This window comes from Mirounga leonina, unplaced genomic scaffold (genome assembly GCF_011800145.1).
Source record: "Mirounga leonina isolate KUSES-001 unplaced genomic scaffold, KU_Mleo_1.0 Mir_101664, whole genome shotgun sequence".
Classification (NCBI taxonomy): Eukaryota; Metazoa; Chordata; class Mammalia; order Carnivora; family Phocidae; genus Mirounga; species Mirounga leonina.
In genome coordinates, this window is record NW_023270175.1 from 23,462,037 (window position 1) to 23,476,223 (window position 14,187).

General features: G+C 47.7%; 1 protein-coding gene across 1 annotated transcript in view; it reads right to left on the reverse strand.

The window, feature by feature from the left end:
• Positions 1 to 292: 292 nt before the first annotated feature.
• GPC3 (glypican 3) overlaps positions 293 to 14,187 on the reverse strand; it is a 415,107-nt gene continuing 401,212 nt past the window's right edge. The window contains exon 8 of the mRNA XM_035008798.1: positions 293 to 806. Coding sequence (XP_034864689.1) covers positions 637 to 806 — 170 coding nt within the window. The 3' untranslated portion in view covers positions 293 to 636. The remainder of the gene's footprint in view (positions 807 to 14,187) is intronic.

Below are 14,187 nucleotides of genomic sequence, written 5' to 3' on the forward strand. Positions count from 1 at the left end.
GGGGATCTTTTTGAGATACCTTCTGTTCTTTGGCAAGAACACTCTAACTCAAGATTTCCACGTGGAGATTAGGCATTGGGAGTGTGTTGGGAGGGGGGCTTTGACCGGGGTTTGGGGCCAGGATTGATCCCCCAACAACAGGTAGGCAGGGAGGTAGGGTTGAATGACCTCATTGACGCCCGATGGGATTTTTCCCACACTGAACAGAAAGCTAGGTGAGGGGGAGGAAAAGCACCGTGTGGTCACCATGTATGAGGGCTTACAAAAAAAGACCCAGTGCACTTTTATTTGAACATTTATTTATTTTTTTCCAAAGAAATCCATGCAAAGGGAAAGAGGAAGAGAGAGAAAGGGAGACATGGTAACCATGTTCTAGCAACCAAACATAGGAAAATAATTTGGCACAACTTGAGTTTTTTTCTTTGCAAAAAGATGATCTACACTACCACTAAAATTTACCTTCCTCAAAGACACCATTGATTTTCGAAAACACAACACGTGGTTGGTCTTCTACTTAATGGCTGGAGGAGGTATACAAGATAAAAAAAAAATAGAAAAAAAAATAAGAAGGTGGCTCCCTTTACAGAGGAAGGCCACGGGGTGCCGCCGGGCAGCATGGGCGCGAGCACTGGGAAGTCAGTGCACCAGTAGGAAGAAGCCCGCCACGTAGATGGCCAAGCTGGTGAGAACCTTCAGCGGGGAACAGCTGTTCCCCAGGTTGTGAGAGGCTGCTATCTCGTTGTCCTTCTGGTTCACGTGTTGCTTGCTTCCAGGTGTGTCATCCACGTCCAGATCGTAAGCCAGTTCTGCTGAAAGAAAAGAAGCATTTGAAATTCAGGATCCCCGACGGCATCAGGTATCCGCTAGTCATGGCTCAAGCGTTGGTCTGGACCGCCGGGGCACCCCAGCTTTCGTGGAAAGGAAGGTGGCCGCCTGAGAAGGAGCCAGGGCTGGGTGCGTGGGGGGTCCTCCCGAGGAAAGAGGTGGCCAGAGGGGCTCCTTCCCGAGGTCACACCAAGGGCGAGAGGCTGGCTGCTCCCCTCTGCCCTTTGGCTCCACCCACCCACACCTCAGGGTGCAGGTCGGGAGCTGCGCGTCATCTCCTCCCTAGGTAAGGCTGTGCTTGAAGATCTCTTTCACCAGATCTCACTGGTATTGCACTGTAAGGTGCTGGGTGGGTGACTCTGTGTGCCTTTGCGTATGTGTGTGTCAGTGGGGCAGGGATGTTGTAGACCCCCCGTGTGCCTCTCCTGGGCCCTGCGCCCCACAGATTTTCTCCTGGAAGCCTCGCTTGAATTAGAGTCGAGAATAGGGTAGTTTGCCATTGAAAGTTGTTTTATTTTTCCCAAATATTTCTTCTTTGATTTATGGTGTCTTTTCATTTATCCCTAACTTAAACACACACACACACACACACACACAGAGCATAATTGATCTAATGCATAGGATTTAAACTGATACCAAGCAAAGACCAAGGAGAGGCCGATGGGTAAGGGCTTTCCTTCTTTGACCACCTACCATTTATGGTATATGTTCATGATTCTGAAAAGAAATTGGGGTGTTGGCACTGGCCCAAGGTGAACGCCTCTCAGAAGGCACATCTGAGTAGATGGTGGTTTGTCAGGAAATTCAAGATGGCCAGCCCTGGCCCAGAGGTCAGCTTCCTTCCGCTTTGTTTTTCCAGATTTAGAACTCGGATCGACTCCCTTGGCTTTTCTAGACTCAGTTGCCAGTGTTTCTATTTCAATAGCTTGGGAAGGTGGGGTGATGTGAGTGCCCTCACCAGCCAACTGGCCTGTGGCCCCGGAGCCGGAAGGATCCCTCGGGGACACTGAGATACAGAGCAACAGGCACGGAGGAATGACTGGGATTCTACAGAGGGAAGGAAGGAAGGGGAAGGAAGGGCTCCTCTTACAAGGGATGAAACACTCAGCAAGTCACAGGAAGAAAGTGTGAGGACTCACTGGCCCAGGATGCGCGCAGAGCAGGGCCCGGGACCAGGGCTGCTTGGAGGCCAGCAACGGTTAGAGCAGGCAGCAAGGGCAAGGTGATCAAAGCCAGGGGGATCACACAGATCGCAATGCTCCTTTTCCAAAAGGGCTAAGGTAGTTTCTACTGCCCTCAGCAATGACGAGGGAACCAAATTTACGGGGCCTCAACTGGAAAAAGATATTGCAGTCAGCATAAGATAATATATCAAGGTTTCTTTAATTGCACGTATTTGATTACTACACAGATCAACTTTTTCCTCTGTCTTCGTTTACTAATTACATTTCTTAGTGCATGACAGTTCATATCCTTGGCCTTTGTATCTGATGGGTATTAAGGTTTTTCCTCTTAATTTGAACATAGGTTTTATTGACTCCTCTGTCATATTAAATACAAATAATGTTTCTCTTTTCTGGTTAACTATAACTAGTTTTCATTGCTGTACGAAGAAATCATGTCCTACCTTTTAATAGATACGAATCTGACTACTTTTTGCCTCTCTAAAGCTGAGAAAGTTGTTCTCCTGGAGTGCCAAGAAGAATTCAAATCAAATTTTCCGGAGAACCCTCTTACCCGGGGAAGAGCGACTCGGCTGACTCTCATCGGGATTCCCTCTTCCCATAAAATAAATACACACAAAGAAAAGAAAAAGAAGAGGAGAACAAAGAGCCGCGCTCTATTTGAAAGTCAGACCTCTTTCTCGGAAAGGTGAACTATGCGCAGCGCACAAGCAAAGGCCGAGGTCAGCACAAGCTCAGGTCACGATCGGATTTCACCAAGTTGAGAACACATATGGCTCTAGCTGTTGAAAGCCCAGCCTTGAGTCGCAGGGCAACTTCTCAACTTAAATGCAGAGGAGTATTTTTAGGGTTGACCTGAATGAGCGAACTCTTAGCCTTGCTTTCGGATTCCTTTTCTGGATATTCCCCTTGCCCAACGTCAAGATGTGCTATTTATCTTGCTCTTTAAATAATCCACGAACACTGGACAGTTTCACGTCCTAGAGCAGTTACGGTAAACCTAGCAGATGCTAAGCCCAGGAGTTTCGAATCTTCTTTGCCACCAAAGGCCTCGTTTGTTATTTCTATCTCTTGGACCCTATGTTTTGGAATTATAAAAATGACGACCAGTTACAGAGTCCTCGTTGCGGGCCAGGCACTGTGCTAAGCTATTTATATACATGATCTCATTTAACTTAACCTTCTCAACAATGTTGCAAGGTAGGCATTATAATTCCCATTTTACTGACAAGGAAGCTCCAACTCAGGTTCCTTTTTTGGCCCATATTTACCCAGCTGGTAAGTGACAGAGGGGCTGTTTAAATGCAGGTCCAACTCTGAACCTCATATGAAGCTATACCGTCCCTTGAACAATTTTGTACATCAAATCAACTGTAGTGATTAAGTAGTAATGGATTTTTTTCTTGAAAAAAAAAATGCCGCCTTGATTAGTAAAATATATATTGCCAAAGAGAACTCAAGAGCATGAGAAAAGTCAGTGTTTCCCCATGAAAGTGATCACATACTTGACTGAGTAGCCTTATTAAGCTTTGTGAAATCCTGAGAAGAGCTCTGGGTTTGGGGACTGAGAATGAAAATTATGTCGCTTCCATTGCCTGAAGAAATCAGCAATGGGCCACCATCATGGAGATTCGAGACGAAGGGGACAGCTTAGCATGACAGTGAAGCATTATGGGAGACAGAGGAAATAGGGTTTGGGTCAAAGATAAATGTGGATATATTCCTGGACAGGGGAAATATAACCCAGTTTAATTCAACAAACTTAATGGTAGCCTACAATGTCCCAAGCATTGAGCTAGAAGGCTGGAGAGAGACTTAGTGCCTGCCTTCAGGAATCCCACACTCATCGCTTCTCGGCCTTTTAGCTAAGATCAAGTGTAGGAATCCCACACTCTGACAAGGAAAACAGACCAAGAGACAAACCAACTAGATACTTGGCAGAAGGTAGTAAGGGCTCAGATAAAGGCACAAGCAAAACACTGTGGGGAGAGAAAAATTCCAAACAGAACGATCTGGGAAGACTTTACAGAACAAGTGGGATATAATCGACACCACCAAGGATGGGTGGGACCATGGCGGAGCAGAATGAGATGGTTGTTCATTTCAGGCAGAGGGTTCAGCTTGAGCAAAATCGTCAATATCAGAGAGTGGAGGCAGGGCATGCTCAGTAAGAGCAAGTAGCCTCTATGATGGGAGGGAACATAGGGTGTACACTGTTGGGGTGTGTGTGTGTTGCATGATGGGTGCTAAGAGGTAAGGCAGGAAGGACAAGTAAGGGCCAAATCACGGTGGATTGGGAATGCTAAGACTTTACTCTGTGGGAAACAGGGAGCCACTGAAGGTTTTTAAGTAAGAAACTCGCACAATCTGATTGGTGTTTTTTAGAAAGATCGTTGTTAACAGTTTGGAGGACAGCCCTAAGTGGGAGAGACTTGTCAGACATCTTGTCTTAGAAAAAAAGAAGAAGCCTGTGGGAACAGTATCTGGGGATCAGCCAGTAGCAAATATGCATTTTTTTTTAAAAACCTACAAAGGAGCTAAATCTACACCAAATCAAAACTTTCTCATTTTGCTACAAACCAGATCTATTATGGGAATCATCTTAAACCATTCCCTTTTAAGTCATTCATATTTTTATGTTTATCAGTGATTTTCCAGAGCATATCTATGCTGTATTAGGTACATACTGTAAAATGCACATAAATTGTTTCTACCTTACAGTTGATTGTCAGTGAGAACCAGCAAGGAGATTTTCACACAAAATCCAAAAATCGGTTTCTATTTGTAATCAGTTTGCCTATACCCAGAGGGTAGACCCAACAATCCATACTAATTAAACGCTCAGCCTGGACTCTCATTTTGACTTCCTTAGTGCTGCACATTAGATACTCTCTTTATATTTATTTATTTATTCACATTGGAACACTCATCATTGAAGTACTTTTATCTTATGTACAATGAGTTGGCATTAAAGTAGGTATCTTGGATATCTGCAGTTAAGGTAGGTATCTTGGAAGGATATCAAGGAAGTTCACATAATCCAACTTAATGAAGCCCATTTCCTTTGCGTACCGACGGACACACCGACGGACACATTGGCAGCACACTTCAAGGCCATATTTCTGGATCAGATGGTGCCAGTTCGAGCAGACATGGCGAGAACAAGAACCCTGGCCGAATTTCCCCAGGGGGCTCCAGCAGAGCTGCTGGTGACCCATCTTGCTCTCTCGGATGCGCAGAGGGAAAAAGGGCTATTTTTTAAAAAAACTTTTAAGTAAACTCTACACACGACGTGGGGCTCAAACTCACAGCCCAGAGATGGAGAGTTGCACGCTCCATGGACTGAGCCAGCCAGCCGCTCCTAGATAATCCCTTTAAAATAATCATCAGTCATCAAGGTCTGTACTTTGTGTTGAAAAGTTTTTCTGAGGGGTGCCTGGGTGGCTCAGCCAGTTAAGCGTCTGCCTTCGGCTCAGGTCATGATCCCAGGGTCCTGGGATCGAGTCCCGCATCGGGCTCCCTGCTCTGCAGGGAGTCTGCTTCTCCCTCTCCCTCTCCTTCTGTGTGTGCTCTCTCTCTCTAGCTCTCACTCTCTCTCAAATAAATAAAACCTTTGAAAAAAATTTAAAAAAAGAGAAGTTTTTCTGAGTTGGGCAAAACCCTCTGTGGGGAACCCTCCAGCCTTTAGTGGAGTTCCCAGGGAAGGCTGTCCCATCCTGATAGTCTGGGGCCCTGGGCTCCAGGCCCGGCTCAGCCACTGTCTGACACTTTCACCTTGGGCAAGTCATTTCCCTCTACTCTGGACTTCAGTGGCTCCGTCTGCCCAAATCAAGGCGTTGGTCTGGATGAACTCTACGTGTCCTTCTACTTTGAGTTCTCTCAGATTCCCAGGCTCTCGGGGCCCAGGGAGGGACAGAGTCTGCTGGGGGCTGCAATCTTCCTTCCACTCGCAGTAGCCCAGGGGCTGTCCCCAGCAGAACCTCCAGAAGCAAGTAGGGGGCAATCGGCTGCTTCTCTTGGACTCTTCATCAGCTACGGAATTCTGAATCCTCTTTCTTCTTGAGCTGATCTAGTCTCGGATAAGAGACGCTGGCAATAAATAAATCTGCGCTGCGCTGTTTGGCTTTTCTTGAAATCTTGGCAGAATAACCTGCGCCGAGGCCTGTGCACGCAGAGCTCTGGGGGAGAAGTTACCGGACCCGGGGCGCATCAAGCCGGCAGGCACAGCCAGCCAGGGAGGACCTGCCAGCCAGCGAGACGAGCCTGCGGGCCCTTCCAAAGCCGCTGGGGTCTTGGGCGCATGATAGGGTGCACATGCTCGCCCTCTGATGGCGGGGGCATCAAGGGGAGCCGTGCCTGGCCACGGGGGCCTCGCCCACACCAGCAGGCAGACCTCGCGGGCCAGCCTGAAAGGAGAGCTGGTATCAACATCCCAGGGGAGAGAACGCTGCTGTTGAGCCAAGCATGGGGGTTTCTTCCTTGCTAAGCCTGCGCCGGCAGATGGCTTCAATCCGGCCCTAATATAGCAACAGAGCAATACTGCTGGCCCCGGGTTTCGCGTTTGCTGGGTACAGTTGGCTCCCAAGACAGGAATATGTGAAGCCTTCAGTGCATTGCTTGGCAGACCCCGGAGGCTGAAAGCGGGGAAGGCTCTGGAGGAACCGTGTGCCTTGCGCCGCGGCTCACTCTGCGGCCCGCTCCCACAGGCACCCTCGGGCGCTGCCGTTCACTTCGGAGGCCCAAACAGATCTCGGCTCCCGTGCCCGGCCCGTCCCCACCACCCTCCGCCTGCCCCAGCAGCCCCCACTCCCTTGTGAACGTTCAGGTGTGAAATGACTCCTTGGACTTGAAAGCAGCAGAAAGTGACTTTGCTAATGACCCTGGGGCCTCTGGGAGTCTAGGTTTTCTTCTTCATAGATCGGATGAGAGGAAGCCGGCACCCTCGGGGCCTCTGGGTTTTAGCCGGTCTAGTGGGACTCCTTTCGGAACAGGCCCATTTCACAACGTGTCTTCTTGACAAACAAGGGAGCTGCCGATTTTGCAGACTGAAAATTCTGGGAAGAACCTGTTGGCCTCTCCCGGAAGAGGGCTGGGCAATGAGATGCCCACTTCATTTCCTACAGCCAGTTCCAGCCTGCAAACACCCTCTGGGCTGTTGAACAACCACGGTGGATTTCCCCAGTAGTGTGGGCACGGCCTCCCCTCTTAGAGGCCTCTGTTGTTGAGGCCAGGCTATGTGCCTCCTCAGGGCACACTACAGCGGGCTGTGGGTGCATAAAGCCATGGCATGCTTTTCCCTCGACATACAGGGGGGAGAGCACACCATTTTATACTAAAACATGCAAGGCTGTGTGATGGAGGAGAAATGCACTCTTTGCAAACTCATTTAAGACTTCATACAGTATTCTCATGTTTACGAGCACCTTCGGGTTCTGTCCCAGATCCTCGGGAGCAGGTGCTCACTCTCACTCCTCATTGATGTATGGGGTCCTTAGGTAGGAAGGTCTTAAAAGCACTGGTAGGATACTAGGGTCATCTGGGCTTTGTACGCTACTCAACGCTGGACACGCTGACTCACATGTTCCTCATTAATGACTTCCGGTAGGCTTTTCTATGACAACGGCCTTGTCGAGAGAACACCACAATAACTGCCCTTACCTGGGGCTCCGACTGCTTAGTTTATTAATACAAAATGGTGGGGCGCCTGGGTGGCTCAGCTGGTTAAACGTCTGACTTCAGCTCTGGTCATGATCCCAGGGTCCTGGGATTGAGCCCCACGTTGGGCTCTCTGCTCAGCAGGGAGTCTGTTTCTCCCTCTGCCTCTGCCCCATCCCCCTCCCCTGCTTGTGCGCGTGCTCTCTCTCTCTCTCTGAAATAAACCTTAAAAAAAAAAGAAGAAAAGAAAACTAATACAAAATGGTTTCCAGGGGATCTGACTACGACTAATGCTTCACTATTGCATTTAGCCATTAAGAAAGGAACAAGCAAAAATATCACTTAATCCCTTTGGAAATTAAATCATTTTACTATAGAATCTTATTTATAACATGGGCCACTACTATACTTATTTAGGTACATCATGAGTCAAGTCATGTTCCCAGAAACAGAGCAACTGTGTCCTAGAAACCCTGACAGCATGAGCGGGTGGCGTGGGTGCCGGCCCTCCTCCACCGGCCCCAGAATTATCACCACCTTCCGCAGGAGTGTCCCGACTCCTCCTCTCGTGTCTACAGATCCTTATCACCCAGGGCTGCCTGACAGCTCCACGGGAATCATGCTTCATCACAGCCTTCACTTCCCACAGGAGAAATTACCTCACCCCGTGGGACAGAGACACTGTTCCGCAAGCACCACGGGAGAAGATTCAGATGAGAACAGGCTTGGAGAAGGCAAGGGAAGAGGACATTGTAGAGAGGTGAGGGCTAGCATGGTCCAATGTTTATGGAGAGGTCGAACAACGTAAAGAACGGAGAAGCACCTATTGAAAGTGTCAACTAGATGGTTACAGGAGACTCTTGAGAGAAGTTCAGTAGGGCGGTTCGGCGAAAAAACAAACCATATTGAGTTGAGGAGAGAACAGGAGCTGATATGGGTTCACAGAGTCCTGATTGGCCTTTGGAGAAGCTTGAGAGTGAGTGAAACGAAGCACTGTCACCCTGTGCCCCAGGGACCGTGTCACAATACGTCACTAGTCTGTACAACCACGCCTCGTCGTTAGAAGGTGCCTCCAGAGTGCTGACTCAAGACAGCCTTTGGAAGTGCTGTTTCTTGTCATCCTTGATACACGGACAACCTCAACTAAACACTCAGAGACTTGTGTGTCAATGTTGATAGCCGATTACTCACAACGGCCAAAGCGTGGAAGCAACCCAAATGTTCATCGATGGATGAATGGATAAATACAGTGTGGTACATTTATACAATGGAATATTATTCGGCCAAAAAAGGAACACAGGACTGATACATGCCACAACATGGATAAAACTTGAAAACATGATGTTCAGGGGCACCTGGGTGGCTCAGTCGGTTAAGCGTCTGCCTTCAGCTCAGGTCATGATCCCAGGGTCCTGGGACTGAGTCCCACATCGGGCTCCCTGCTTAGTGGGGAGTCTGCTTCTCCCTCTACCCTTCCTCCCTGCTTGTGATCTCTCTCTCGCTCTCTAATAAATAAAATCTTAAAAAAAAAAACAAAAACCATGATGCTCAGTGAAAGAAGCCAGTCACAAAATACCACATAATATACAACTCCATTATACGAAATGGGCAGGGTAGGCAAATTTTGGAAATAGTGGTAATGGTTGCATCACATTTTGAATGTAATTGATGTCACTGAATTGTATACTTAATAGTTTAAATGGCAGGTTTTATGTTATATATATTTTACCGCGATTAAAAAAAACCTATAGAAACCAAACAATAATGGCATCTGGGGCAAATCCCAGTTCCTAAAGGGAGTGCACTGCTACTCCAGTATTTTACTTTGCAGAGGGGTGTGTGAACGTACCCCATACCAAAGCATCCACCCCCACATGGCACTCCCTCGGTTTTGAAAGTCAAGTTGTGGGCGCCTGGGTGGCTCAGTTGGTTAAGCGACTGCCTTCAGCTCAGGTCATGATCCCAGAGTCCCGGGATCGAGTCCTGCATCGGGCTCCCTGCTCAGCGGGGAGTCTGCTTCTCCATCTGCCCCTCCCCCCTCTCATGCTCTCTCTATCTCATTCTCTCTCTCAAATAAATAAATAAAATCTTTTAAAAAAAAAAAAGTCAAGTTGTCCAAAAGAATTAAAATGAATGGATATTTAGACACTAGCCTAGAATTGCAGATGTGACTCCACAATTGGGAATGGCGGAAGAGGGCAGTTTATGTCAAGGATTTTAACCGGAGGCTAACTATTTTAAGAGAAATTTTTATAGAAGCTCTGGAAACTTATTTTGTGGCTCACACAGATGATAAGCTGAAACCATATTTAAAAAACATCAATGAACGGATACACTCTGTCTTCATTTCTTTAACAAAAACGTAATGGTTTAGATTCGCGGAGCTCTGTTTATAATATGAATTTCAGGCATGATGCCGCTACAGAGGTATGCATCTCTGGGCTTTGAGGATATAGAAGAAAAACACAAAATGTCACTTATTGTGGCCAAATCCAATTGCTGGTGAGGTGTCAGGAGAGTGAGGGAGGGGCCTTATGGTCCCTCGGAGACCAGGCTCCAAGATCCTCAGTGAAAAGCACCGTGATGGCATTTGGAGCAAGGCTTTAGGTACACTTGGATGGGAAAACCCAAAGTGTGGTAATCTTCCATTTTTAATAAGCCATGGTGGATCTTACAAAAAACATACCCAAGAACTAAAATGTTTGCAATGTCCTGGCAATGCCCAACAGTGGAGAAAATTATTAGCACAATAAATGGGTCCAAATGGCTCGAGTCCCTGAAAACCCTCGGCCCGGCTGTGGGAACATTGCAGGCCAGAGATCTCAACAGCCGGCAGGTGTCCTTATAAATGAAAGATGAAAAAAAAAGCCTCCTTAAGTTGTTCCATCTGATTTTCTTCCTTCAAAACTCTCCAATTATGACATGACTCCGTCATCATCAGTGGGATTTGGGGAATTGAGATTACTTTCCCCTCAATTTACTTGGAAGAACACATTGTCATACTGGCTCCATCTTCCTACCTTCCCATCTTCGGGTCTGGATCGTCAGTAAGTCCCCCTTCTCACGTTCACCCAGGCGCTCCCGACCATTTCTCGCTTTCCTTCAGCCCCTCTCACCTCCCAAAGCCCCTGTAGTCCTCAGGGTCCCAGCTGAATAAGATACCCACTCCTCTCCAATGGCCCACCACTGTCCGGGAAGCAGGACTGTTCTAGTCTGTGACAGCAGGAACAAGACAACGCTCTCTTCCTAAATCACAAGTTGAATCACATCTGTCTCTTCCTCAAAGTCCTTTGATGGCTCCCTACTGGATGTGGGATCAAGTCTTATTTCCTTAGTGTGGCATTCACGAGCTGCTCCTCATCTTCTCTTGTTTTCTAGTTTCCACTGCCCATATACTCCTCCAAGTACCATATACTGGAGTCATACCATCGAATTCATCATTTGCTGGAAAAAGCAAGTTCTTGGAAGTTCCCATGCCTTTCTCCATGCTGTTCCCTCAGCTTGGGATGGTCTTACATGATACCACTTCCAGGAAGTCTTCCCATCTTGCCCCAGCCAAAATTAATCCCTCCCCTCTCTGGCTCTTAGTTGGATTATACTTCTAGTATAGCATTCATCTCAATCTGTCTCATAGGAGACTTAGTATTTCTATGTTCCTGTCCTCAGCTAGACTATGAGCCCCATCAAAGTAAGAAATGAGTCTTATTCGTCCCCGTGGCTGCCGCACAGAACCTGGCTAGCACGGACGCTTACAGACATGCTTGTTGACTGACTGACTGAACGAACACATTATCCTCAGTCTCCTGAGAGTATTTGCAGGTGCAGGGCCACTCCCTTAGCAGACACCCTTCCCAAAGAGTCTCTTCTCATGACCTGATGATTTCCTTAGGGGAAAGAGTCCTGCAGAGCTATGATGAAGACAAGACAAAGGCAGGGCCTGTGGTGGGGCGGCCCAGACAGCAAATGGCAGGGCTCCGACCCTGACCTCTAGATTCCGAAGCCCTGCTGACAACAGCCAGCTCTTGATACCCCCCAGCATCAGTTCCCTGCACTCGGGGTGCATGGGATCTACAAAGATTATTTTCTCATTCCCTTTTGCTGCCTGGAACTTGATGCCTTGCTATGTAAGCAGCTGACACAAGCCGGCATTCCACGGGCCATGCTGGGCAGGAAACAGGTTTTCTGGTGAGCAGGTTCCATTTATTTCTTACTTGGAAACTTCACGATCAGGTTCCCATACCTTTGACCCCTGCCGCTGCCCCGCCATCTACCCACCTCTGGGCCACATACCTTGCCCTTCACCTCACCACCGATTCTTAAGCCCGGGGGCTGCTGGTGATTGGGATTTCAGCCCTTGGCTGTGTGACATGAAAATAGAGCTTCGTTCGTGAAGTCCCTTGTTTGGCTGTGACAAGACAAAGCAATGAGCCTTGCGTCCCCCGCACCGACGCAGGCCTGCACCCTCTCCCCTCCCAGGGCTCTGCGGGATGGCTGCCAGGAAAATACAGTTACGTGCTGGTCTGGGGAATAGATACACTGCCCTAACCTGAAAGTTCTGTGTTTTCATTTCCCCCCTTTTCCACTTCTCTATTCACTCCTTTTTCTCTTCCCGCTGCTCGTTCAACTCGTTTCCTGTGTCCAGTTATTATTCTCTCCTCTTCTATCTAGTCCGTGCTCTACTAAGCATTCTCTCTGGTCTCCACTGTGATGTTTTCCATATCCTCAGGCAAGGGGCAAGGCTGGAATCATCTGGTGGATTTTGAATATTAAAGATGCTTTTCTGTTCCTTCCCACTTTGAATGGAAACCTCTCACCAGGGTTCTATTTGTTTTAGAAGTGTTCTAGGAGTTCTAGTGTCTCCGTCCTTATTCTTGTACTGTTCACCACTCTGCACCATTTCCCTGGTCCTGCCTGATACCCCCCAACCCCTGCACCTGCCCATGCCCCCTCTGTAATTTCCCTTCTCTCTCTATCTCAGATTTGTCTCACTTCATAGCTATGCCATTTTATTTTTATTTTATTTTACGTCATCTTGACACCCATTGTGGGGCTCGAACTCACTTGATCTTGACCCCAAGATCAAGAGTTGCACGCTCCACCGACTGAGCCAGCTGGGCACTTGCCATGCCTGTGTGGTCACTATTTCATGGCCTTGTTTTTCTCTTAAGGGGAAAATGACTTGGACTTAAATAAAGAACATTCTAATAATTAGTGCGATCTGAAAACTGCATAGGCCTCCCCTAAACGGTGAGCTCTATCTCTGGAGGTGGTCCCGGAGAGCGTGGGCAGCCATTTGGCGGAGATATCAGTAAGGGGGTTCAAACATAGAGTGAGGGGGAAGGTAAATAGCATCTGATGACCCTTCCAACCCTGAGATTCTAGGATTTCATTCCGGTCTTTAGAGGTCTCATGGCAGGGATAAAGGGTGAAGGGAGCGGGTTCAGGTGACCTTTGCATTCCTCCCTTTGACACAGATACTGTGTGCAGAGGAATCTAAAGAGACTGCTTTGGAGCCTCTCTCACAGAAAGGGATGGTGTCTTTTGGAGACCACGACTGGCTTAGAGAGAAGGGCTCTAAGTTTGCCAAGGAGCTATCAACCAAGACGTCATTTTAAGGGAGTAACTGCTGGCCTCCCTAAAATGGGGACAGAGAACTACATAGTCTGTCCAGCTTAAGAAGGTAGGGGCTAAGTCTCAGAAATAATGTGACTATCTATCCGGCAATATGGAATGTACAGATATGGTATGAGATGGTCAGTAGAGGACACCGCCTATACAGAAGATGGAGCAATGAACTCAGGAACTGTTTACGCTGAATCTTTTCCCTACCAATATTAAACAATTAGCAGGAATTCGCAGGTGGTAGACATGTTGCTCAATGCAGCCACATGATGGTATCACTCAGGATCCACAGGAAGAAAAGACGAGGCATCAGATGGAGAAAAATCATTTCGGGAACATGATGAGGACATAAGTTGGAAGGACCCAAGGGGAAGGCAACTGAGGAGAAAAAGCTGGATGATCCTCAGACAAATAGCTCTGTGGGCCTTAGAACAAAGTAGGCAAGTCCAGAGGGAGGCCAGGAAAGGTAAAAAGATGCCAAGTGGCCCAAACCCACAGCTATCAAGATGTAAGAAGGAAAAGGGAAAATCCTACTACAAAGGGTGGCAGCTAGATCACTAAGCAGGAGTAGAGAAAGCAGCAGGAAGATATTAAACCAAAATAAAAAGAAGATGCACCTAGCAAGAAATGAGTACTTCGATGAAGTAGAGCCAAGGGCGGCCCCAGTTCCTTATAACTAAGAAGGGGGCAGGAATTTGGGGTATTGTCTTTACCTATCTACGGGATACATCAAATGTGCCCGTCAACCAAGACAAATGCATCTGTTTATTGGCCAAGTGAAATGAAGAAGGAAAGCGTCTGAGAAGAGCAAGGTGTCACGCTATGAGCATAATAGAGGCATTGGGAGATGAACGATGGGTGAAACAGGGGATGGGGATTAAGGAGGGCGCTTGTCATGATG